The sequence below is a fragment of the Pezoporus occidentalis genome, unplaced genomic scaffold, assembly GCF_034315485.1.
Source record: "Pezoporus occidentalis ecotype Australia unplaced genomic scaffold, CSIRO_AGI_Poc_V1 ctg11, whole genome shotgun sequence".
In the NCBI taxonomy this organism is placed as follows: domain Eukaryota; kingdom Metazoa; phylum Chordata; class Aves; order Psittaciformes; family Psittacidae; genus Pezoporus; species Pezoporus occidentalis.
Window position 1 is genome coordinate 11,796,095 of NW_026912886.1, and position 27,326 is coordinate 11,823,420.

Below are 27,326 nucleotides of genomic sequence, written 5' to 3' on the forward strand. Positions count from 1 at the left end.
GGATGAGTACAGGGACAGTTTTAGAGGTCCTGTTTCAGTCACAACAGGGTATCTTGCACCTGTGTTCATCCCACCTGTCCCACTAAGATTGATTCCCCCAAGTGAGAGCTGCCTCCAGCTAAATACCTTTAACTGGGCCATTCTGATATGTTTGAATGTAAATAGGATATTTGGGTGCTTCTAATTCACTTCCCAACCTAAAAGGCAGTCCCAGGTCTACTGTGGGGTAGAATTTCTGTCTTCTTCCAGAGCCTACATCCTTCCCTCTCCTGGAGGGCTGGAAAAGGGCTTTGTTTTCATCTTTCCTCTGTGGTTGTGGATACGTAATTAAGGGAGACAAGCCCATAATGATAGCAGCAGCTGTTCTCTCCCCTGGGGAGAAAAAGACTCTTCAGGGACAGGGTCCTCTTTAGCACCAAGAAAATACTCTTATGAAAGCAGCACCAGAGGGGCTGGCAGGTCCCCATGGCTTCCAACTTCATGAGGAACCTCCACATGGCCTGTAAATTTGGGAAGTGGAGGGAAGGCTGCGCGCTAGGGATGACATGGTGAATATCACTCTATCAGGAGCATAGTCCTCTGGATCCAGCCTCCAGGGTTTGTGCTTCTAACGCAACTGATTGCTAGAAATTATATTGGAAGTCATCGTAGATTGGGGGATTATCCTGCATGCAGGCAGCCTTCCCCTCCCCCAGAACAGACTAGCATCTGGCATCTCTCAGACTTCACCCCTTGGGGTGAGTGGGGCAGGACATTTAGAGGGGTTTGTGTGGGCCTGCTCTGAGATGTTTTGTCGGAGCATAATGCTGTGCCACCCATACATAGTATGTATTAAGACTTCCCAAATCTCTCTTGCCAAGAAGTTTGCACAGAGCCCGTTGGGAAGTTAAGATTGCCATGGAGCAGAGTACGTCTGGAGCCACAACCCCACATTACCCACAGCGATCCCACAGATGGGACCTCAGCACACTCCTGCCACTGTCCCAGCAAAGCAGGTGGAGCTGTGATCTGTACATGGCCAAGGGCTCAGCATCCCTTTAGAGTGAGTAGACCTCAAAGGAAGGACATGGATGGAAAGAGGTGCAAGGATCCTGTCATCAAGCAGTGGCTGCTCACTAGTAGAAGTCTGTCAGCTCCTAGGCTAGCACCCTAAATGTCTGGCCATGTTCTGTGAGAAGCAAAAGGTGGATTTGATCCAAAGCCAGGGCAAGTGTTCCCATAAACCTCAGTGAGATTTGGGTCAGTGCAAAGAATGACTATTGTCAAGAGCAAATACTTTTCTCCAATGGTGTTTGCAATAGGAGGAAGTGGAGCAACAGAAGTTTTGTTTTTAATTTCCTTTTCTTCCTGAGGCTCAGCCGTTATTAGACCAGATTAAATCTATTCCACAGAAGAAAGTCCATCACTTTCCTAAATGTTTGGTACAGATAACTGTTATCAGCACGAGGTTCCCAGCAACTTGCCTGGCATCATCAGTGATTCCCAGGCCTCTTCTTGCTTCAGGAATTTAGGATGGGCTTCCCCACTACTAGTGGGTCAGTGCACTCCACCGTGCAGCATAGTTTCTACCTGAGCAGCAGCCAGGCAAAGGGAGATTGAAGAGACATCACAAAAGATGTGGAAACTGCTCTTGCACAGTGAGTGTTCTGCTGACTTTTGGGAGGGCAAGGGATTGCTCAGACAGTTCTTGGGGAGCTGTTGCTTTTCAGCCATTCTCTTCCTCCTGCTTTCCTTTGCAGAGGAGCCAAAACCATTTATTATGTTTCTGTTTAATTGTCCTGAGATTTTCCTCCAGACTTTCTGAAATTTAAAAAAAAAAAAAAACCAAAACATAAAAAAAATAAAATTAGAACAGGTAATATTTCCTAGGAGCCATTGGCTGAGCTGGGAGCCCTGGAGCAGGGTGATAGGAGCTGCAAGGCAATGGGAGATTTTCCTTTGCACAGAAATGCCTGAACAGCAGAAACTTTCCACCTATGTTCCAGAGACTGATTCTGTGGCAGATGCTGTGTTTGGGATGGAGAGCTATGTGTGTATATAGCGGCTTCATCAGCTGGGAGGAGAGGGGATTTGAGGAGCTGCAGGCTGTTGGTGTATCCAGCACCATACCAGGCTGAATGAGTGGAAAATACCTTCTCTGGCTGATGCTCAGAGGGAAGGCCTTGACACCCAGGTGCTGTCAGCACAAGGAGGAAATGGCAAACATGAAGTTGGAGGCATTAAAAGGACTGGAAATGCAGCGGTCTTCTGCTGCGGCCAGGTGTGAGGTGGGAAGGAGGGGTGGGACTTTTGCAGGGAAGAGCCTTTCAAACAGTGTGGAGAAGATCCAGCAGGGAGGAAGCACAGCCAAACGTTTCTTCCCAACTGCATCATTGCTTAGAAAAGCAGCAAGCTGTCTGTATTGACATAAAATGTCAGCTCGAAACGGAGCTTGCTGTTTTCTCATGTAAGGTATGTGGGATGGGAAAGGGATACCCCCAAGACTGAGGTTAAAATGAGAGGGAGGCAGTCCTGGCAGCTTTATCCCCAAACGAATGTGTTACGTCTGTGCTGAACACGGTGCAGAGCCTCAGAAATAAATAAACAGAAAAGGAAGGTGGTGTCGCACCAGCCTCCAAACTGATGCCAAAATTCCCATTTTTCAGGCTCTGAGATTTGCCCTGGATGTGTGAATATCTCATTGTGCTCTCAGTCGTATGATCAGTTGAGGTTTTTTTTTCCCCTAGTGTATTTTAACATATAAGGAGGATGAGGGGTGCTGGCTGGTAGAGAATCAAGTGATGGAGATAAAAATGGGCAGGAGGCTCAAAAGAGGCTCTTGTATATTGCTGGTTGTTCTCACAGGTAGGGTGGATAGCTTGTCAGAGCAGGGGAATAGGGATAGGATGGATTTTGTGCTGTTGTCTAATGCATCATGGATTTTTTGGGGTTGGAAGAGACCTTAAAGATCATCCAGTTCCAACCCCCTGCCACAGGCAGGGACACCTTCCACTAAACTCCTGTGTAGGATTAAAACCACCTGATGTTAAATGAGAAATCAGCATATTCAGGGGAGAATCTCAGTCCTGTGGAGAGGGAAAAGTGCCCTGGAAGTGCATTTCCATACTAACCTACTGTTGGCCCAGTTCCTGGGAAATAATGCAGGGAAAACTGGCTGCCTTTAGCTGAAGCAGCACCACAGACTTGGTAAAACAGGTGTTTGTGTTTAGGGGCTGGGAGGAGATGAGCACAGCTTGAAGGCATGCGACTTAAACCCTTTAAAGAGTGTACTTGGCATTTGAGCATATCTCTTCTTCCAGAATCTCTTTGGTGGCTGATTCCCAAGGTAATTAGCATGGAAAAATAGGCTTGAAAGGTGGAAATGGCTAGTTCAAGGCGACAGCTATGGCTGGTATGTTTTCACCTTACACTGAAGGTGTGGAACCGGTGTCCTGCAGGCTCATGTGTCAGGGTGCATATGCTTTGCACCATGGGGTTGAGTACGTTCTTACAGCTGCTTCATACACTGCGTTGACTTCCTCTGATATGATAACCAACAAATTTCAGTGGTACACCAGACTAGACAAAAACTCCTTTTGTTTCTTTGCTTGTTTGCTGTTTGCAGAAAGTGGTGAAAAACTGGGCTATTAAGCTCTTTTTCAGGAGTTTGCCTAACATAGCCTGAGTCTCTAATCTTTTGCAATGTGTGCCCAAGCTACCTGTAAATCCTTTGGAGCAAGAGAAGTATCTTTAATGAGCATTAAGCAATATGTATACCTTCAAGGATGCTGCCTTACATAAATAAAGCATTACCATCTGCAATTTGGCAGGGGGCAATGGAGACACATTGTACAATGTGGGGAGATCTGTTAAATCACCAGGTGGTGCATGCATTTTTGTAAGCGGTGTCTGACCAGGATGCTTGCATGGTCTGATGCGATTCTGCAGGTTGTTTATATGTAGAGTGTATGTAAATATTAGGAGACAGGGCATCAGAGTGATTGCAGCTTAAGTAGGAAAACACTGCTACAACAATGCCATTGCGTTCATAATCCTCCATGAGTGTTCACTGCTTTTGTTAAATATGCAGAGACTGATGGAGATTGCGAGTGGATTAGTGTCTCGAATGACTGGTGCCAGGGATTGATTAGCATAAGCAAATTTCTCCTCTGGCTTCTCATCAGGAAGGAGAGAAATAGAGCAAGCAGTCCCTCCACTGCCTGGAAGGGTACTGGGATGCTGAGGAGGAAAACTCACGAGTGGGGTATAGTTAGCTCCCAGTGTCATTACTCTGGGACCAAAGTAATCCCAAGACTTGTAGTGGGAGCATCCCCTCCTTGCAGAGCTCACAGGCTGTGGCTACTTGAATTTTTGTTTTGCTTGCAAATGCAATTTTGAGGGTTGTGGAGCCTTTGCCACTGTGTGATTTGTTTCCCTGCAATCTTGTTGATGCTATTTCAGCAGCTGGGCAAAGCAGGGACCTAAAGGCTGATACCAGTAGGGCTCTGGGCTAGGGTTGGTTGGTTTGGGTTTGGTTTTGCTTGGGTTTCTTTATTTCTGTGCTTATCAGAATGAGGGCACAGGCCAGTGAATGGGTGGGGATTTGAGGCATCAGAAGTACACTTAGTCCTTATGGAAAATTTGGAGCTGGATGCTGTGCTCGTGGTCCTAATGCGAAAGTCCAATCACTTCTTGTGATGCTCTGCAAACATTATGTGTGCACATCAGGATCCCCTAGGACTGTCAGTTGTTGATATAACATTGATCCTTTCAAATGTAGCCTTGATCATGCTGGGCACAGGGATTTGCTGATAAAACAAACTTAAGGCTTGGTTATAATTGAAAATGCAGGATAGCTCACCGGGCAAAATACCCACTTATAGGAATCAGAGTTCAGCTCAAAGTCAGCAGACATTTCCATGGATAAATCCTGAATTCTGATGGAAATCAATATTTAAAGGGACACCGGGAGCCTGGGGAGAAACCTCCATGTAAGGTACCTTCAAATCCTAGCAACCTCTTTAGGGATTAACATCTGAATGCTAAATATAAGCCAGAACAAAGAACTGTGCTGTGAAGAAGTAGCAGGCAAAAGGAAGGGCATCACCTCTCTCTGCAGACCTGGAAGAATCACATTAGGAGTTTGCTGTATCTGTAGTAAATGAATCCCCCCCAACCAGCCTTAGAGAAAATCATTAAATCTTATTAAACGCAGGTGTAAATAAGTCATTCTGCAGCATTTTCATACTGTGGTGAGTAGTTTGCATTTTAAAAAGTGAATTTTCATGAACCAGGAGCTGATTTTACAGGCTGCAGAAGGGGATTTGGTAAATTGATGGAAAGGTTTGACAGGAGAAGAGGGGAAGAGGCTGACAGGAGATGGCCAAAGCTGCCTGACTGCAAACTAGGTAATAATTTATTTCACTGGCTAAAGGCAGGGCAGGCAAGTGCTGAAGCCCTCTATGGGGCTCCATCACAAGTAGTCTCATGAAAACGGGAGAAGTCAGATTCAATCCAACACTTCTGTTTTGCAGGCTTGCTGCTTGCTGGAGCTGTTTCACGGGCCAAAAGCAGCTACAGGTCCAGCAGTGAGAAATAGGATGTCTCAGGACAGCACTGTCAGGTCTTTTTGCAGGCGTGGTGTTGCACACAAATGCAGGCAATGAGCTGTTACTGTGGAATCAATAAGGAGAGCTCAGAACCAAAATTCAGATGTTTGGTCTAATGTGTTTTGTGTCCCTCATTACTAAAGCACTGTGTCACATTCATTCATCTTGCACCATTGCACAGGGAGGGACTGGCCTTTATTAAAAGGTGGAAAAATGATGAGATGCAGTGAGTGGTCCGCAGGGGAAAGTCATGGCTAAGCAAGGAATTCGTTTTATCACTAACTCAGGAGTGCAGGACATCCTTCCCAGTCTCTGGCATCACTTGATCAACTCCAAATAGATGTCCCCATCCAAGGGGGTCTACTGTTTTTGAGCTTCTGGAGGCAAAACTAATAAATACTGTGTGTGCTATTGTATAGATGGGAGAAACTTCCCACTCTTTTCCCTCCTCCCTACCTCATCTCATACTAATACAGGGCTGGAACCACTTTGATCTCCATCAGAACAAAGACTAAACATTAAAGTGAATTATCCTGAAGTTGCTCCTCATTAATAGACAGCTGCAGGCACTTGGGAACATCTGTCGGGATTGTTTGAACATTCCCTTCGCTTCAGTGGTTGCATCGAGGAAGCAGAACAAATCAAAACATGCTGTTGGTCCAACACCACCTATTCAGGTTTCCTACAGTTGCAAATAGGCAGGAGCCATAAGGAGCAGGAGGTGGTGATGGGCAGCTGGTTGTGTAGACAAGGAGTCGAGCAGCAGGAAAAATAACATCTTCCCATGGTAAATGAGGGAAGCTGTTTCCAGGAAAGCTGGGAAGCAGAGGCCAGGGGCTGAGAGCTGTTGCTGCGCTCTGTGGGAATGCAGGCATCCCTGCGCCAGTGTGGGAATGGGGCAGCTCACAGACACGCAGTCTGCCGGGGAGGATGGGCAGTGAAGGAAGACTCCAGCGGGTTTTGCTGCAGGAAGAAGCCATCTGGCTCAGACACAGCCTCCCCCTACCCTTACTGTGCGTTTTGGAGGCTACGTCAACTGACAGAAATCAGAGAAAACCCACTGAAGTGACAGGCTCTGCCCGTCAGGTACCAGGGCAGCTGCTTTTAACTCAAGCCTTTGAAGGGCAGTACCTTTAGTGCAGGAGGCTACAGCATCTCCAGTCTGTACCAGTGAATCTTTGATTCCTGTAGGCTGAGCTGGGGTGGTGTCTCTTTAAGGGCAGGATGCGGAGCACACGAATTACAGTATTCCAGTAATCCCTTCTCGTTGGCCTGCCCCGTCCTCCACGCAGTGGGAAATGTGGGACAAGCAGGGTTTTGAGATTATCTCATGCTTTGCAAAGCCAGTTCTCTTTGTGCTTTTAGAAAGAGCTCACTCCTGCAGCAGGCAGGGGGCTGGGGATGGCATTCCCAAGCAGGATGCTCTCCCATGCCCACAGCAGCACCCCCTGGTCTATGGCAGTGCTTATGTGTGCTCTGATCTCCTCCACATACCCCATGCATATGTTTTGGGACAGTCACTGAACCACCTGGTCACTGTGGTCCTTGACAGAGAACACGTTTCACTTCCCTTTCCATTCCTACATGGGGATGTAGTTGCTGGATGCAATGGCAGCACTAGCTTTGCAGTGAAAGGAGTTTCTCACATCTCCCAAACAGATCGGCTTTTTGCCCACCAAAGCTGTCCCTTGGTGGTACAAGGGGGGATATGCTTTCCTGAAAAGGAAATGAGCTTCTTAGGAGCTCAGTGCATAACCTCCTACACTCTTAATTTCATGGAATTGCCAAGGTACGAGCAGCCTGGCTCAAGGGGGCCATAAGCCCAGCAGATATCAGTGACATCTCCATGACTAAATAAAACAGGAGGGGTTTGCATATGGTAGGGATATGCTGTATAATTCACTGCTGATGGTCCATATTCAGCTGCCTCACAGCTAAAAGCAGGGAAGGTGCTTTGGGCATCCGGGCCATGGCTTTGCGGGTGAGTTTGGAAGTGTCGCTGCTTTGCCAGTTTCAAGGAATGTCGTAGTGGTTATTTAACTCTCTGGTGCTCAAGCGTATCTCATTCAAGTGCATGTTCATGGCGGAGCAGGCTGGAGCAACCCAGCCTTTCCTAGAAGGGTGACCCTAGTAAATACTAAGCAGTGTTTTGCAGAAGTGTCTGGATGACTCAAGCAAACTTTAAATGTGATTGCAAGTCCCTGAAGGCACTTCTCATAGTGCTTCCCAGGGCTTTATTGGCAGAGGGTTGCTTAGCACAGGGGCTTTGTATATATCTGAACTTCTCCAAAGTGCATCACGAGCAAAACTCCTTCCTCTGAGCATCAAATAAATCCTCACTTTGGGAATGGTTGGAGCATGACTTCTCTTGCTGATGCTGGCTCTTGGGACTGGCAGCAGGGCTGTTTTGACAGGGAGGTTTTGGGAAGAAGTAAGCAGGCAGGGGCCATGGGGACTGTAATTCAGCTTCATACCCAGCTCCATCCTGCATCTGGAAACACTGGCGAGACACTGACATTTCTTGGTGTAGCCTCCCATCCCCTTTTCTCTCCCCTAGCTCTCCAAAGTGAGTGCTTCTCAATCACATCTCAGTCTGCCACTTTGTAAGGTCAGGAAGGTTGGTAACCCTTGGGCTCAGGGTCTGCTTGCAGTGGTGACCAGAGCTCAGGAAGGTGTGCTCAAGGTAGGCTTTAAACCAGCTACCACAAATAGGAATAGCAGCTCAGTCCTGACAGGATGCTGTGCAGAGCTGGGAGTTGGATCTGCAGTGCAAGGTGGATTCTTGGGTACTGAACCAAGATGCTCACCGAATCACCTATCTCCAAAACCTGGGCTTTAAGCTGAACGTTAAACACATGGCACCCAAAGCACAGAGCAAAGGTATGAAGGATGCCGTGCTGGTAAGTGGAAGTGGCACCGACTCTTGGCTGGAAGATTTGATGTTTGGACCATATCAATATCAAGGCAGACAAGGACAGAAGGCTTCAACATCTCTGGGGATAAACTCTTGGTTTAGCACCTTCTCCTGTGTTCCTGGGCCAGTTCCTTTGAAGCCAAAGAGCTTGGTTCAGGTGTGTTCCTGAAGCAGTCCTTAACTTGTATCTAAACATTGTGAGGTTTAAGTCAGAAATATCCTGCTGAGAGACAGATTGCATAGTCTCTCTCTCTATATATATACATATATATATAAAAATGTCAAGTCCTGTAATGCTTCATACTGGGACTTAGGAGGAATGTGGGATAGGACAAGATGACAGCCTAACATAACTTTTTAATCCTCTCATTTCTCCACATTATAGGATACTTCTGACATTCCTACTACTATTCACTAAATCCCTTTACAAAGTGCATTAATTTCTCTATAAAGCAAAACAAAACTCAGTCCTGACCATTTTGCTTCAGGGTTTCATATAAAGAAACTTTATATGAACCATGTAGGCAGAAGAGAGCAGACATGGGAAAACAGCATATCAGAAGGGGATTGGTAAGCAGAAATGGTGTGATGGGAAATGTGTGTGGCTTCGTTAAGAGGAATGGCTCCTGCTGTGAGAGCCCTGTGTGCTGTCCTGCCATGGGAGATGCTGCTTTTCCTCCTCCTGTCTCACCTTCCCAGCTCACCTTCACCTGGCACTTGTTAGAAGCTCTCCAAAATAGATCTTGTGGTCTCAGCCCCTGGTGGGATGAGACTTTGAAGCAAAGTAACTGGGTAGCTGACTGTGCTTTTTCTTTTCAGCCCATGACTGTGCATTGAACCTGCTCTTACTCCTCAGTGAAATGTGCCTGAGATGCCTCCTTGCTCACCTTAGTGAGGCTGGCAAACCCTCCTGCATCTCCCTCGATGTCTTATTTCCAGCCAGGAGGGTTTCTGCTGGCAGATATTGTCCCCAGCTAATTTGTAACAGGGTTCAAGTTGATGCTTTGCCTGTATCATGCTGTGAGCAACACAAGTTTGCTTGTGTTTTGGGATCCTGTTGCTGCTGGAAAGCAGCTTGGATCACCAAGGGACATCTCCTTATTACTGAAATACTGACATCCTTTATCCCTCTCTTTGTAACTTGGTTCTTGTGCACTTCGCATGACTGACTGAGCATCTCTGCCACGGTTTCTCCACAGATGTAGTGGTACTTGCTGCAGCTTTGCTAGAATGGAAAACTGCATTATCAGTCCTGGGCCTTACTAGTGATAAAATCCCATCCCGAAATGTCAGATCTAATACTCCCCTCTGTCCCAATCTTTTCCTCAGTCCCTGAAAAATGTCTGTTAGGACAAAGTAGGATTTGGAAAATTGCTCCGTTTGAGAAGATGGGCAGGAAAATATTTTTCCATCCAGCCTGGCTTGCTTCTGTTTTTTCCCCTGCCTTTTGGGGAGACAGGGAGACTGGTGAAGGGAATAGAGCAGGAAAGCTGAAAGTAAATAGACCTGTTCAAAATCAAATGTAACTGTGCTTTAAAAGGGATCAAACTGAAATGAAGTATTTGTGAGTTATCGAACAAAATGTTTGGATTGTCCCAAAGCAGGGTCATTCTGGTTTTTAATTCACATGTCTTGAGTATGCCTAAGAATTGCCATAATTTGGTAAGGGTTAATTCTAAGATTACAAATAAGAAAATGCCAGTTGCACAGAGGAGAAACCTTATTCATCTTAGTTACCACTGGACTGTGTAGGGCTAATGACAATGGGGATATGCCCAGCTCCTCCTTGAAGCATTGGATGCAGGACCAAGCATAGAACCCCTGGAAGAGGCACAGCAGCCCTGCAGAGCAAGAAGTGTTTCTCTCCAGGGCAGTATCCCCGAGGAGGATGTTTATTAATGTGCTGCTCTGAGCCACATAAATAAACTTTAAGCTGAGAATGAAAGGGAAGAGGCTACAGTATCCTATTCTAATAGTGGAAGTTTTGCAAGAGACTGATGGAGCCGAGATTAGACCTTTGATCTCCTTGCTCTTGGTATTAGTGCCCTCTGGCTCCATCAAATCTAGGCTGATCTAAAAGTTAGAGGGAAACATGTGCAAAGACCTAGCAAGTGGTGTTAAAGCTATCAAGTTTAGCACATCCTTATCCTTAGCAGCAACACCAGGACCAGGAAAAGGGGTTTTGCTAAACCTTTTCTCCTAAGCATCGGCTTTGTGGTTGTATGACTTAAATGGATGATGTGGAAAGTGTTTTCCTAATAGCAGGGTGACTAACAGTGGTGCAGAATTTCCCAAAAGAGAAAGGATGTCTTAAGCTAATACTAACTGAAGCCCTCAATCCCACAGAAATGTTTAACCACAGGCACTATCCCGATTGCCTAATAGCCTAATTCAGTGTGCTGCGTTGATCCTTGAGCATGGTCTAGTTGTGTACAGGCGCTCAACTATCCAGTCTTGGGTTTCTCCAAAACCTGTTTGATTTGTGAGATAAAGTGTAAAATACTATTATCTAATGGTGGGATTTTGTTGGAGCCTCAAAAAGAGATGATAAAAAGGGTATGTGATGAGCCAGTTGTTTTGTTGATTTTAAGACAAACGATAGGAAAAGTAAAAACACAATTTACCTGAGGGTTTCTTAAGCTGGAGGTGGGTAATGATTTCCTATTGCATTCTAAGATCTTAGATATCCGTGTCCCTGTTCAGTGGATGCTCTATCCCACATTGCCCTCTAGCGAGAACACTGCAGGGCAGGTAAAGCTTGCAGCCATCAGTATATGAAATGTGGTGTTTTAATAACTGAGGACACGGTTTGCTCCTGAAGTGGTGGTTTGCCATGCGGTGCAGACAATGAGGAGGGGCAGCATTCATCTGTCGCTGGTGCAAGTACCTGCACTGGCCACAGCTTTCTTGGTGTTTGCTTTTTGTTAGAGCTAGCTGCATCTGCCAGCATCTCCATGCTGCTGCTGCATCACCAGCCAAAGGTCCCTGTCCTCTTCTGCTTTGGAGAAAGGGGAAAATATTCCCTGGAGTCTTTTTAATGCAGGATGATCTTTCCCTGTGTTTTTTGCCTTATCCTTTGCTCCATGAAGCACACTTCAGTTCTGTGGTTTAGCCTGTATATACATGATCTGGCAACCTGCCTGTGGCATAGAAATCATCACAGGACAAGCTTCTGTCCCTCTTCCACACAGCATTGATACATCCAAAGCATGGGCTCTATTTGCCACTGCCCCAGGGACTATTCCAGCCAATACGAGGCCCACTGTGTCTTTACATGCTTGACCAGAATTACATAGAAACTCATAATTAATGTTCAGTTGCTAAAGATTACCCTGGTCTTTGATTGTCAGCTTGTTCATCAGGGTAATAGCCATGGCCATCTCTGCTAGATGCTGTCTGTTTAAACTTCTGGACTAAAAACTTTGCTCTGAAATCTGTGATTTCCTGCGTGCAAACAGCCAGAGGGCACAACCTGGTTGCACATATGGCAGATACATGGGTGAGGACAGCACCCTGCCATCAGTGAGATCCTCCTGGGGCTGTAGGACCCAAGTACCAGGATTGATAGTGTCTGGGGAGCTGGGATGGGCTGCACACCCCCAGCCTGCTCCACATGGCTCTTGTGGGATGAATGTCAAACACTGATGCCATCTAGTGACAAAAAAGATGCAATATGGGTATTGTATGAAACGCTGCTGGAAATGTTATAGGCCCAAGTGGGGTAAGCTTTGGGGCTGGGAAGGAGGGAGGTGGTGCTGGGGAGATAAATCCCTTTCCTTGGTTCCTCAACCTGTCTCTTCCCTCTTTTCACATCCCACAACATGGGACTGGTATCTCCGAGAGGCTTCACGTATTCCCGCAGCAAGGCATGGGCTTCTCAAGCAGCTCTGTTGATTGAGGAGCACAGATTCCCCAACTTACTGCTGGATCATGGAGCAAAACCACAGTGCCCTGGGATAAGGTGACTGCAGGAGGGGAGGTGGCTTGCTTCACTGCTGACCTGGACCTCATGGCAGAGACCCTGGGGACTAATTCAAGCTGGCAGCATGGGCTATGATGCAGTGCCATTGCTGCAGCTTTGAGTTTATCAGGCACAGGGCACTGTCTGACAGCAGCGACCTCTTACTGCAGCTGATACAACCTGACACTATTTTCCTTCCACCACCTTTGCTTCTCCCTCTTGTTTCTGTAGGTGATGGCTGTGAAGACTTCAATGTGCTGGGTTTCTGTATGAGTGTCTGACTGGAGACACCGTTGCTTTGTAGCTAGTTATTAATCCAGCCAAGTCACGGTGCCACAAACTTAGAGGAATTAGTTTGCACTCTGCATTTGAAAAATGAAGGTGAAGTTATTTATCACCATACCACCTTATCCCACTTGGCTAAACTGTCCCCAGAGGGAGAGGTTTGCCTTGCACAGGGCTCGTGGTCTCCTGGGAATATTTCACATGTCCGATCATTTATCCAACTCCTGAGAAATGCACAGAGATAGAACTTGGAAATTAAGTTTCCACTTAAGGAACCTGAGGGCTGAGATGGCTGTGATGGAGTGCATTATGAATGCACTGAGATGCCAGGCAGCATCCTTTGGGGAGATTTGGATGTGGGCTGTACCCTGCTGTCAAAGCAGAGCAAGCAAAGCATCCAGATGTGAATAAGCTCCTTCAGAAGACATTTCTGAAGTGCAGTGGCACCAAGAGTTATGCCAGCACAGGCTGCTACATCACTGTGAAGGTCCTGAAGAGCTGCCCCCTGAGCGGGTTCAGCAGTTCTCTGCTCCAGAGCAAACAAACAGGCGCTTGCTCTGCTCCACGCTGCTCAGACTTGCCCCTGCTCCCTTCAGAAAGCCATTTACAAGGGTCCTTGGGGACTTCTTGTCGGTTTTCCACCCCAAATGTGAAGGTACCAACTATGTTCCTATTGTCTAATTTACAAATGTTTTGTGTTATCTTTGTTGCTGCTTTTTCTGGATTATCCTTGTGTCCTCCTGCCTTTCTGCCCTGGATAATTGAGAGCTGGCAATGTGCCTGTAGCATTCTTGTTTCAGGGCCAAAATGGGAGTGAGAATAAACGCTTCTAAATATTGTATGGAAGCAAATAAGTCATTTACTCATAATAGCTGTTTGCCTGGTATTACACTGACAATTTCACATGGGTTTTGCAGAAGGAGTGAGCAGTTGTGAGAGGATGGAAGAGCCGTGCCTCCTGGGGAGTGTTTGCCGTGTGGGTACTGTGGGGAGGAGGGCTTCATGGCTATGAAAGAGTGCTTTTACCTCTGTAAAGGGACTTTATCCGTCAGTCTGTGACAATGCAGCATTTCATAGATTGGCTGGCCCTGAATTCTGAAAATAACCCTGTCTACCAGGAGTTTAGCTGGAGGTGGCAAAGGTAAAGACTTTCCCGTGGGAGCTGCTTTACCTTGTGCTTTCCAAGCAGCCAAAACATGGTATATATCCACAGTGTCTTCTCAGCTCAATAGAGTTTCAGCATTATCACAGCTCCATCTGCTCTTTTTCCTGAAGAGATATGGAAAAGCAAAAAAAGTACTTAGGGTGCTCTTTTGCCTGAAGCATTTGACACACATATTTGACATCAGCAGGGCAATAGCATCTTGCAGGAGACAAGCAGAACAACTTGCACTGAATAACCTGAGCCCAGTACTAATTTTCTCTTTTCTCTCTCCTTGTAGGGATCCTGTTTACGATGCTGGTATTTGGACCAGCCTGTGGATTTATCTTGGGCTCCTTCTGTACCAAAATCTATGTGGATGCTGTCTTCATTGACACAAGTAAGGAGAACTGAGTTTGGTTTAAAATCAGATATGATAATGTATCAACAGGACAAAAATGTTGATGCTTATAAGCAGGAAGCTATTTTTCTGTCTTTAGTGCCTCTTGCATGTATGGGTGACACTTCTAGAGGGGTTTTATGACTGGGATTCAAAGGATTTCAACTTGATCCCATAGATAAGAGATTCATAGTAGGCAAAATTTGTTCCTTTCCATGGGCTTTTCTTCTGCAAGATTGGTTTCATCCCAGTTCTTAGAGGACACCTTACAAGAACACTGTGGCAGGGCACACTGGCTAGCCATGCACATAGTCTTGCCAAGGGAGCTCTGTCCAAAGCACGGGATGAAATGTGGAGAGCTTCCATCCCCAGGATGTGGGAAGTCCATCCAGGCCCTCTGATGGAGGCACATCAGTAAGACCCATGCCTGGCACCTTCTCCGAATGACCCAGTTAGGGGGGACAGGTTCAGTTCCACAGCATCATTGCTGTTCCCTAAAGCAGTGCTCATTGTTGCTCACCTTGGCTCTGCACTTGGGTTCAAGCAAGTTGTTTTCAAATTGTCTTTTTGTCCATTAAGAAAAAACCCTGCAAATTCTTTCATTGCTACCTGCACTACGAGCTCTTTGCCATCAGAGGGCAATGTGTGACAGGCTGTTCCGTGCTGCTCTCCGAGCCCTCTGGCTGTAGACTGCGATCCTCATGCTTTATTCTTTTCCCTCAGTTGTTCAGATGCTTTTTCTACATTTCTCAGCTCCATTTGATCCCACAGGCTCTTCTCCTGCCACAGGGGTGTTGTACCCCTTTGAGGGTGCATTCCAGTTCTATGATGTTACAAATACATCTTCGCAGGATGTGTTCTGATGGAGTTGGACCTTGCAGCACTTGGAATAGAATTACACACATCGGGAAGAGAGCTAGTGCCTTATTTTGGTCTTCATGCACATGGAAGCTGAAGAAGTCTAAATAATATGGAACAAGCAGGAAAGAAGTATCTTATTTGATGGCTGAGACTTTAGGCACAGTCAAACCCCACGTGGTCCCTTTTCAGTCCTTGGCTTTAGCAAAGATATGCTAAAGACTCACTTGGTCCTGTGGGCAGAGGAGCTCATATTTACTTCAAGATAGGAATGTGCAGAAGAAGATATTTGTTCTGCCAGCAGGTGAAGCTGTGGAACTCTTCACCGTAGGGTATAAGAAGTCTACAAATGGATTCAAAAACAGTTGGAGTAGTTTATAGAGGAAAAAATGAACATGACACCAGATCTAGCTCAGAAAGCCCCTGAGCCACAGATCACAAGAATAATATCAGGTATATGTTGACTTATGGATTTTCTGGGCATCTGCAGCTGGCGACCATCAGAGGCAATGCACTGACCTAGCTCAAAAGTTAACTTGATATGATCTGGCCATTCTTAACGTAAGACACTGTTCCATATTTACAGCTCAAAAAGCCTCAGACAAAACAGAGCCACAGAGGAGGACAGGGAAGCATTTTCTCTCAGGAGCCTGGAGAGTCTCTGTATCAGCATCTTACACAGAGGGATATAGTGCTTTCCAGCTGCAAATCCAGCTGGATTTGGCTGTGGTCCATCGCTGTCATTCAAAGGCTGGGGCACAGTTGGCCTCTGCCTATTTTTGTATGGGGAAGAGTTTCCACATTGCAGCTGGTTCTGCTTTGCACATCAGGATGGCATGAGAAGACCAAGCTCCAGAGGGTCCAACCCCATTTCAGGCTGCAGGTGTGGGGTGCCAGGGCACATTGCTATATAGCCCTCCTCCATACAAGACCTGTTTAAGGAAGGGGATGTGAAGGCGGCTTTGGTTTATGTGGCTCTTCACATGGCTGTGTTCCCAAGAAGGTGAAAAAATGCACTTCAGGCAGGAGGAAAGAACAGCAGAAGAATCCAGTCCCTCCAAAGCACTATTTTTCACACTTTATATATATTTGAGAGCTGCGTGTTATTTTCCCTAAGGAGAAAAGAGTTTCCTCCCGTCTCTGCCTGAGAGACAACTTGATTGCTTCACTTGAGACAGATTTTTCAGAGTGGCGGTAACCAGACAGGCATCATGAATGGACGAGCTTGTTATTCCAGCCACGCGGACATGGGTCTCCCATGGGATTCAGCTCCGGCCCTAGGCACCCTTCGCCAGAGCAGCTGTGGCAGCGAGGCAGCTCTTAGGAACATAGTTTCTTTCTCCTGCTGTTTATTTTTATACCCCCAGACTGAATCCAGAGCCTTCCTTTTCCTTATCTCCACTGAGTGATGGCCTACAGGATACTCTGGCTTTTAATTTTGCTGCTCTTCATTTTCTGATGATTTCTCTATCTTTCTGAGTTTATTTGGTACAGTGGGTGGGTTTCTTTTCCAGTATTTAGGGCTGTTTCACCCTCCACACAGTCACAGGTGCCCACAAAGCCCAAATGCCAACCTCTCCTTTGGTGTGAATTCAAAGCAGGGAGAGTATTGACCTCCTGGGGAAAAAGGGGTGAGCTGGGACGGAATGCAGTGTCCTTGTCTATGCTGCTGCATGTGGGTCTTTGTGCCAGTAGGTATGTCGGCTGTGTGTGCACAGTTGGCACACTGTGACAGCAATGTCCAAACCATTGGTGCCAGCAGGGACACTTAATGATGTATGGCAGCTTCCTAGAGCTGGCAGAGACAAAGACATTGGAGAGAAGCTTTGATTATAGGGTGCTGCAGAAGCTGGATGTGCCACCTAGATAGGCAAGGTGATAGGTTGCTTGTCCTAAGGACCTTGTGGATGTGGAGGTCATTATGCACTGGTAGCTCACAGGGAATGGGTACGGGATGCACCTACCCTGTGACTGGGACCCCCTTGCCAGCCAGCAAAGCCCCCAACAACCATCTTCCAGCCTACAGCATCATTAACACTGTCATATTGCCTTTCCCAAGGCCAAGCCTGACGTGTGTGTGGGTGTGTTTGCCCTTGCAGGTAAGCTGGACATAACCCCAGACGACCCTCGGTGGATCGGAGCATGGTGGGGAGGCTTCCTGCTGTGTGGTGCCTTACTCTTCTTCTCATCCCTGCCCATGTTCGGGTTCCCGCAGTCCTTGCCCCCACGGCCGGAGCACGCCGGGGAGAGCGAGCAGGCCATGCTTCCCGAGAGGGAATACGAGAGACCCAAGCCAAGCAATGGGGTCCTGCGGCACCCGCTGGATGGGGAGAGCAGCACAACCTGCTTCCAGCAGCTGCGAGGTGAGACCTTGGCTCTTGCTGTGTTTTCCATGAGAGTCAGCAACAGGTTGGGTTTATAATTGGTCTTTGATTTGGGTTATCTACCTCTACCCCCCCCCCAAAAATCCCCCCTAAAGCTTAGTACCCTGAAATCTCAGTCTGTAGCTTCTAATTATCTCTGGCGTTGTCCTTATTTCAGAGAGACTTTGTTCCACTTGAAAGATTTGGGGTTTTTTAAACTACAAAGCTTCAGAAAGGCATGGTAGTCCTGTAGAGTTGATAAAAAAATGAAGGGGAACACAGTTGCTGGAGCAATTTGTGAACTTCTCTCCAGCCTACTCTCCTGCTTCCCTCTGCCTCCTGAAATGGAGAGAGAGCCAGCAAGGACAGTTAAAAGAGATTGGAAGCTTCCAGCATCTGAGCTGCAGCTTATTCCAGTCCCACATACAAAGCAAGGAGTGCTGGCTACCACCACAGCTCTCAAACTGCAATGGGAAGAGGTAGATACCAGCCCAGAATAGCATCAAAGTGGCATGACTTGTAGAAACCCCCATGATGTTTCCTGCAGAGATGGAAGTGGACCTGGTTCTACTTAAGATGAGCTAAGGATAAGCATTCTGTGAGAGAATGGGGGCAGATATCCCTTCTGTAGGCTGCAATGGAAATTCCTACATCTGAGAGGGTGGTTCTGTAGCACTGGTGGGTGCTTCCCACTCTCTGTCACTGTGGCAGAGGGAAGTTTCATTACTGCCTATCTCATTTAGATAAACGAGGAAAAAAATCACTCCCTGTGCAGTTGCCTTAATTGGGAGTCATATGAGGTAGAAGGAAAAAGAGACTTTGGGGGAAAAAGAACGTGTTCTTATATATAAAAGTGCCTTGAACAGTTGATGCGGTAGTTCATTAAGGGAAGGTCAAAGATGTGAAATCTTGACTTGATGGGAAGTTTCAAAAGAAAGGTCAAGGGATACATTGTTTGAAATACTGTCTTTAGAATTAATTTCTTCATCCTTTCATCCTGGTTTTTCTCAAGTTCAAGGAATGCGTTTTTCCCATGGTACCTCTGGATAATTGTGTGTCTTTTGTCATGGACTCATCAGAGCATCTACTTCTGGCCCCATGTTTTTGGAATGGGCACTGGAAGTTTTTGTGGATATTCATACAGAAAAATGAAAGACTGTAGCATGTCTGTGCTGCATGGAGGGCAGTTCTGCCCGAGGATGGTGCTGAGCAAGCTGAAAGCTCACAGAAAGGCTGTGGAGGGGTTCCTAGAGCATCTGTTGTTCACTCAAGTAGAGAAATTAAACTGCTTCACAGTATTGATTACATCAGGAAGTACCACAGTCTTCCATGTTAGCCTTCTCATTGCAGGTAACCCCGTTTCAGATCAGTCAGTATTCCAGAAGTCTCTTTGTAGATGGACTTTGAAATGCAATTTATATCACATCAAATAACACAGGGAATGACCTTTTTAGTTATGCCTTTGAGACTGTCACAGATGACAGGGTGTTGGTAGCTGACGTCTCCTTTCAAGTCCCTTGCCACTGTTGTCACAGTTGGAATGTGGTCAAGAGTTGTGTTTGCTGCAGTGCCTGCCTGGAGATGTTCAGACGTGTGCTGCAAGGGAAGACAGATGTGCTCACTCATTCCTGATGAGTCGTGTTTAAGGTGATGGGTTGTGTCTTGCCACGTGTATACATGATATGTTGACCCATTGAGGAACCTGGTCTAGTGGAAGGTATCCCTGCCCATGGCAGGGGAGTTGGAACTGGATGAGCTTTAAGGTCCTTTCCAACCCAAACCATCCTGTGAGTCTGTGTTTATTTTGCCAGCAGCTGCAATGTGTTTATATATATGTGCTTCCTATTGTGGTGGGACATTGTAGCCTTACTCTGTTTGTTGATTGCACAAGGTTTCCTTTGGGGAAAGCTATGAACTGTTTGCACTTTTTCCCTAGGATAAAAAGAACTGGTAATTATATACAGAGGTTAAATATATATATATATATATATATATATCTGCCTGCATAGTCATGTCTTCATTCATATTATGGGCTTTGGCGTTTGCAGGTTTTGTGAAGCTGAACAGTGGAAGGATGTACCTGTACATGAGGTTGGAGGTGGAAATGCTCTTTGGGGTTTGTGTGGCCATACCTCTGACTCCTCTGTAGGCAGTGTTGTCTCTGCAGCTCGGTCCTAGGCTGGTGTAAGGCCATGTCTGCATGGAGGTGTGGATTGTCCACCTCCTACGCACAGTGTGGGGAGGAAAGGTTGTTTTTCTGGACTGATAGTTCAAACACACTTTATGTCAACAGTGCATCCCTAGAGGCTGACCTGGGTCTCCCTTTTGGCTGTTGAAGAGGTTTGATTGCTTTTTCTTTTGTTTTTTTCAAGCCTTGCAGCGACTGATGCAAACTAGTGGACATGGCAGGAGAGGGAGCAGGGTTGTGTCAGTGGGAGACATGCTGTCAGCTAGCGACATGGCATGGCTGGCACGTGGGAGGATGCTCGAGACACTACAGGATCTGCTGAGAGACAATGAAATGCAGGGCTGGGTGAGATTCCTTGGCTTTCTCTAGCCTTAGCATGCAGAAAAGCTAGAAATAGTATAAAAGCAATCTGCTGAAAGAGTCAAAGTCTTTTACATCTCTTTCAAGGTCTAAACAGGAGGGAGGGCCCAGCTTTTGGGAAGCCAGGGCATCTCCTCCTGACGGGTATTTTCATGGTGGGAAAAGAGGCATCACAAAGAGGAGCTTCAAACTTGAAATGAAATCCATGTCTTTGAGTGGCACAAGGTGAGGAGGCAATTAAAGGCAGCAAAGGCAGCGTGTAACTGCCACAGCAGCTCTGCACAGGCAGGAAAGCTTTGGGATTGTCCTGGGAAGTGCTTACCATTGCTGAATGGGCATATGAACACTTTACCTGATTTGTATTTCAGTTAATTTGGGAGCACAGGGAAGTGAAGGATTAATAGCAGGGAGAGGATGGATAAATGCTGCCATTTCTCTTTGCTCTCACCTGGCAGCCTGGCAGGGTTGTTCCAGCCCTGCATCTCTGTATGTTCTGTGAAAGCACATCAGGCATGGGCTGCAGCAGCCTTGCTGTCCTGGGGGCACAGCTCTGGTCTGCCTTGGGGACCTCGCTGCTGTTTGGGGCAAGAGACGATGCTTGGCTGTGTCAGGGCACCTGTGCCCTCTGCTTGTGTCTGTCCTGCCTTTGCCCTCTCACTCACTGTTAACATGCTGCCTCTAATCCACCACCTGCTCCAGGACGTGCTTGGAAATATTTTGTTCAAATCTTTCTTTTTCTCCCATACAGAAATGTCACTTCTGCTGAATTGAGTGGTCAATTCCATTGAAATTTGGTTTCAAAATGCTTCCTTGCCTTTATCTTTATCATCCCTGGAACACTCTGCTCTAAATGCATTTTGTTTTGCAATGATTTAAACCAGGAATTCATTACATTCTGCCTGCCTGTCTAGCAAGAGAGATTAAAAACCTGAAAGGATTCAAATTGATATGGAATCCTTCAGGTTCAGAGAGAGAAGCTCATTCAGAAGAAATTAAAAGAAAATTCAGTGTGGAACTAAATGAATTTCAAAACTGCAGATTCCCTAGATTTGGAAACATTTTGGGTTTTGTCCAGCTTCATTTCCAAGAGCGTAAGAGTTGCGATGTACAGCTGACAGCTGTCCTGTCTTCTGTTCAGTTCCTTCCTACTCTGGGTACCAATCTGCTTAATACCTAGCGAGGGAGCTGCTCTGAATCATGGATTTCTCTCCCCAAAAGTTCTCTCTGGGAGCAGACACGTAGCACAAAGCTCCCAGCTGTGCAGGGGGGTCCTGGGCCATGGAGAGCCCATAGTCCTTGGTGGAAGTTCATAGGATTGAGCAGGGTTAATGGCGAACATGAATACTTTCAAACTCATGACTAATGAGTGATAGTGACAACCTTTTGGAGAGGGCTCCTTCTGTGCTTTCATTCATGGCCAGAGAGGTGAGTCTTTGAGATCTAGAAGGGTACCAAGACCTTAATGCCTCTTTGGATTTGGGCCTTGGCTCCCTACCAGCATCTAAAAGGCTTGCTAAGAGCTCCAAATCGTAGGTAAGGGGATGGTAGGTGATCATAAAAGGCCCCACACCAGATCCTAACAGTCTCAGTTTTCTTTGGCTTGGATTTCACAAAGGTGCAGGCTTTGTTGGCAGGTTCTTCTTGGTCATTTCAAGCATCCCTGTTATGAGAAGCTTTGATTAATTTAGAGAGGTCTTCAACCTGCACACTTCAGGGCAAAAGCTGAGCTGATGTCATTCAGAGTGTGTCTGCCTCCAGAAAGATACTGTGCCTTGCCGTGACCTCCATGATGGGGGAGATTTATGGCCCCCTCTGAAGTTGAACAAAGGTGGTTGCTGGTGGCAAGATAATAGACTAGAAGGGCCTGCTTTCCATACCTGAGAATGTTAGTCTTGTATTGTGGTTTACGCTGAACCCAGGACATGTTGCTTCAGGCTTGTATCTGTCAAGAAGCCTCTTTGACATAGATGCCATCCTTTTCTTTCATATCCTTTGTGATACTAATTTTGTCAAGGCCATGTGGTCTTTGGCATATTCAACTCACCTTCAGCCTTACTTCACATTCTCTTTTATAGAAGCAGCCTCTTTTCAGGAGGTATTTTTGTCTTGCTGCTTGCACTATTTTCTTCATCCCTTATTTCTCAAGCCAGGAGGAGATTTTTGCTTTTTGTTTTCTATTCAGATCTGAGACTTGCTACTTACGTTGCTATTAGAAAGTAATATTTTGGCTCAATACTACATTTCGGCTTTCCCTCACCATGCTGTCCTAGGTAGACTGGGCTGTAAACCCCCTGTAATTTATTACTTTGCTTTCTGTATTCCTCATCTTTACTGCAAATTGAAAACATGTCTCTGTAGGGTGCTGGAACTGGAAAAAGGGGCCTTGGTGATTGTAATGTTCCAAACAATTCATTTCAAGCACCAACGTGATGATTATAGTTTGTTGTTTCTGGAGAGTAGTTAAACCTCATGTAATGAGGTTGCCAATTATCCCCGGTACTCCCTGATGTTTAGTGACAAATCAAAGCTACTTGGTTTACATAAGTGTGTTTGCTTGTCAAGCCTGTGGCCGGTCACCCATAGCTGGCCCCACAGCAGGAAACAGGGAGGATGCTTGATGCTTGGGGTGTTAAAAGGTGGGAAGTTGAGGGGTGTTGGAGAGCTTTCGGACATCTTCTTGGGTCCCCTCCAACCTATGGATGATCCTGTGACCAGTGCTGCACATGAATGGTCTGAAGAGTTGGGTTTAAGTACTTTAGCGGTGAAAAGAGGCTGAGATTTCTCATTCTTCTCAGCGTATCTTGCCATCACAATGTGAATTGCTTTTCCACCATCATTTCTGTGGCATACTGGGTGCAGTGGGTAAGGATGTTAAATGAGCTGGTCCTTCTGAGTGTGGGAGAGTGAGTCTTTCTGTGCATGTCTGATACAGCTTATGGGTTCTCCAAGCAGATTTCTGAGACTCTTTTGAATCCAAAAGACCTTTCCCTTTTCCCATTCAGCAAACAGGCTTCAACCTCAGGTTTGTATCTCCGAAGTGCTGCTGCAGTGTTCCATTAACCTTTGGGCCAGCAAGGTGCAGGGTAACATTTATCATGACTTTTTCAGGGGTGGAGCACCGTGCTTGACTGTGCGTTCTCCAGGGCTTTACTGTCCCCCATTAGACGTTTTCCATTCCCCCTTCATACCCAGCACCATATGCCAAGCAGCTGAAAGCACATCACTCTGGTCTATTGAGAGATTTTTAAACTTCACTGATGACTTTTACTCTTGTTCCCAGAGGTATTTTACCCCAAGAACTGAGACAGATAAGGCAACAGCAGGTGTCAAATGATTCATCCTAACGAGTGGCAGTAGCAAGATGAAAGGATATTAATTTCTATGGGGAGCCTCCTGCCGTTCCACTTAGAAAATTAAAGAGATTGAGCTGGCCCTGGCTGAGATGATGATGGAGGGTGCCAAGTATTGCCTATGTTGCCTTTGCACTCTTTGCACTGGGTTTTATTTTATACCCTCTAGCTGGGACAGAGCCCTGTTGCAGTAGATGGTGCTCAGACATGCAGTGGAGGACAGGATCTGTCCCAAAAAACTCACTCCCAGATACACAGGGAGGAGAAGCAATGATAAAGTGATGGGACTCATGCCGAACACTGCCAGGTAAGGCAGTCACGAGGCCTCCTCTCTTCTCTGAGATGGTGCAATAGCTCTCCAAAATGTTCTCTGTCCATCCCCAAGGGCAAAGGATGGATTTTGACCTGGGTGATGAACGATGGTTTGGTATCAGCCTTGCCAGCTTCAGAAATAAATGTCCATGATCTTTAACTCCCTCCTGCAAAAGACAGGCTGTCCTTGTTATTGTTTGGTGGATAAAGTTAGAGGTAGACCTTTGTGTCTTTGCATTTGAATTGGCACAAAGCTACATCTCGAGGAATCCATTAATCTTGCACAAACTGTACTCCGGAGGCACAACAGGCATTAATACTTTAAATATGGCTTTTCACACTCAGTGCTGCCAAGTCCACCTTTGTATTTTCCCTCCTTTTCCTGGCAAGGAGGGGAAATTCTGGAGGTGGCCACCAAAGAACTGAAGGAGGCAGCAGGTGACTTCCGAGATCATCCACGTCTGAATCCCCCCACCTCCAGTCCTCCCTCCCAGTATTTTCTTTTCTTTTCCTTTTTCTTTTTTTCCCCTGCTCTACTAAAAAAATCCTGTGCCTCCTGCACCTTCATTATGTTCAGCAAATCCTCAGGAAGCAAGGATTTTATACAGCGGGAAAATACCTTTGTGATGTAAAGAGAACAGAACCTGTGGAGTGGCCCCTTCCCAAAAGGTTATATCAAACCTAATTATAACCCTTTTTCCCCCCTTCTCCCCAAGAACCAAGGGGACCCAAGCAAAGCCTTGACAGAGAGCTGTGCATTCATTTGCTGAAGCCAGTGTAATTGGGTTTTGCACCAAAAAAAAAGCCTTAAGGGAAAAAGAGGAGCCAAAACCAGAGAAATTTGTCATCTACCAGACCTTGGTACACCACAGGGGATGTGGGGGATGGATTTCAGAATGCAAATAGGGGTCCATTGAGGCTTCACTACACTTCAGCGAGGTAATTTTGAAACTTAATGATTTTCACATTTAATTCAGGGCGAAATTAGTCATCAGGTATTGAGACAAAGCAAGGCTCTCTTCTGTAGTGGGATGCTCTCCTCTTCAAGCTGTGTTATCTCAGCAATAATTAAAATGTTCGCTGAAGTAGAAAATGTGCTATCTGATTCATTAGCCAGATTTCCTTTTGTAAGGTAACTCATGTTTGATTATCGGAAATAGAGACAGGCTTGGAGAAGAGGACTCCGGACACTAATGATAATGGGAGGGAGGAGCCAGTGGGTCATGAAACTAAAGCAAGTGCGTGTGCATCTCAGTGAATAGCTCAGTGTGTCCTCTTCTGCCCTTGCAGCCACCAAGGCTGGTAGGGTCTGCATGGAAGATGTTGTTTGGCTGGTGAAGCTCTGGGTTATGGGAACACACAGGCTAACATGCGTGTCCCAGATGTGAGGTCCTTTATACCCATGGGTGACCCCAGGCTAAGCAGGAGAATTTCAGATTTCACCCCAGTGTGCTGCAAGAAGGTGTCCTTCAGCACACAAACCAGGATTGTCTGGGAATATGAAAATGAAGCAAATCTGGATGGCAGGAGAAGGAAAGGCCAAGAGTGAGCTGGGTTAGCTTGTGTCTGAAAGCTGGTGCAGTGCTGAGCGCAGTACTCATGACACCTATCGGCTGGTTCAGCATTGTTCATGGGGAGCAGGTAGGGAAAGGAGAAGGCAAAAGAATACGAGGCTTTGATTGACTTCCCTATGAGTGGAACAAAAGCAATATTGGAAAATAGTCATCCTTCAAAATTTCAGCGTCATCTGTAGGATGCAAACATAATGACAGGTGATTTTGCACCCTTCTGGTATCTTTAGGTGGCACTGTTCTGGTGCTTCACTCTGTTCTGATGTTGCCACATTTCAACCAGCTGGTCTATGCAGAACAGCAAATTACCTCTGATTTGAAATCACTTTGTCCTGCAGGAGAGCAGCAAGATACCTCCAGCACCTCGAGCACAGCCTGTGCCAAAACACCTCTCGATTTTTCCTCTCTTCCAGTGATCCCCAAAGTAACTAAGCACTTGCTCTCCAATCCTGTCTTCACCTGCATCATCCTGGCAGCCTGCATGGAGATCGCGGTGGTAGCTGGCTTCGCCGCCTTCCTGGGAAAGTACCTGGAGCAGCAGTTCAACCTCACCACCTCATCTGCCAACCAGCTTCTGGGTGAGTCCCAACAGGAGCCACCACATCCCTTCTGTTCAAAGGCATTTAAGTGTTCAGTATGGCTGGTAACCACAACCAGTCTCACTGCTTAGGTTGCCCTAAAAGTGACTTACCTAAGCAGGATCTTCATTCATCTTCTCCTGCTGATCATTCCCAATTCACACTGAGCTCCAATAGCTTCTGGTTTTGGCTTGGTTTTCCAAAAGAAACAATCCCCTGTGGTTTCCCCCAGTGACACAAGAACTCTCTGGTGAATTTTAATAGGATTTGACAGAAGGCCAGAGCTCTCAAAGATGTTCTATCTTCCATCTTTTCTGAGAATTAAAGGCTTTGCAAAGGAAAGCAGCTTCACCACTGACCCACTCTGAGAAGAAAAACCACCACACTGTGTGGTGGAAGATGCCCTAGCCAGTCAGTATGTGAGTAGAGCTGGATGCTCAGCAAGGATGGGTCACCGTGAGCCAGAGCACATCCTGCTTCTGATCTAGCAGTGAGAAGGGAGACTTTAATACATCCACAGTCCTCACAACTTATTTAATTTGAACAAAATTGAGACCAGATTTCCCACATGGCATTTATGGGACTCCAGAAATGCCAGGGTTTGGATGCACTTCTAAGCTTAGCGCAGGTAGGTAAGGCCAGGCAGCAGAGGGAGAGAAGTGAACCCAGACAAGCTCAGTGTGATAATGCCTTTCTGTGCCTGGAAAGTGAGTCACTTCTGGCAGCGATTTTCCATTTCACAGTATAAGAAGATTCTTTAAGGGAGAATTCATATATTCAGTTATGACTTTTGCCTGGTCTCTGAAGATCAGACTGCAGTGAAGTACACCCAGCAGGGCTCATGCAAAGCCTCTGGACAACATGCAAAATCCTTGGCTTTGTCTAACTGTTGCAGGAAACATTGGAAGTGATGCTGCTTAGGTTAGGGTGGGCCAATCTCAGCAATGTCAGCATCTCACTCCATATGGATGAGAACTGGAAGAAGATCTCAGTTTCGCCATGCAAGGCAGCATAGCCATTTGCATCCATTCCTCTCTTTTTGGGCAACCCCAGGTTGGTGCTATTCCAGCAGTTGGTCATTGCAAGGTTTCCCTGCAGTAAAGCACAGATCTCTTTGCTGGAAAGTAAAAAGCCTCACTCACCCTTCTTGCTGACTGATCTTTCCTCTTGCAGGGATGACAGCAATCCCGTGTGCCTGTCTGGGCATATTCCTGGGTGGCCTCTTGGTGAAGAAGCTCAGCCTGTCTGCTCTGGGAGCCATCAGGATGGCCATGCTGGTGAACCTGGTGTCCACAGCTTGCTACGTGTCTTTCCTGTTCCTGGGGTGCGACACAGGACCTGTGGCAGGGGTTACTGTTCCCTATGGAAACAAGTGAGTCCGCAGAGAACTTCAGGGTCTCACAAAGCCTTACCAATATAAATGGTTTGTTACTGTCCTCAACAGGCAGCCTTCAGGC

The 27,326-nt window shown here is 46.5% G+C and overlaps 1 protein-coding gene across 3 annotated transcripts in view; it reads left to right on the top strand.

Moving 5' to 3' along the window:
• The window catches only part of SLCO3A1 (solute carrier organic anion transporter family member 3A1), a 191,723-nt gene that overhangs the window by 142,506 nt on the left and 21,891 nt on the right, over positions 1 to 27,326 (top strand). For all 3 annotated transcript variants that reach the window (XM_062631055.1, XM_062631071.1, XM_062631063.1), the window contains 4 exons: positions 14,191 to 14,289; positions 17,247 to 17,510; positions 25,705 to 25,869; positions 27,043 to 27,241. In XM_062631055.1, the coding sequence (XP_062487039.1) occupies positions 14,191 to 14,289; positions 17,247 to 17,510; positions 25,705 to 25,869; positions 27,043 to 27,241 (727 nt within the window). The remainder of the gene's footprint in view (positions 1 to 14,190; positions 14,290 to 17,246; positions 17,511 to 25,704; positions 25,870 to 27,042; positions 27,242 to 27,326) is intronic.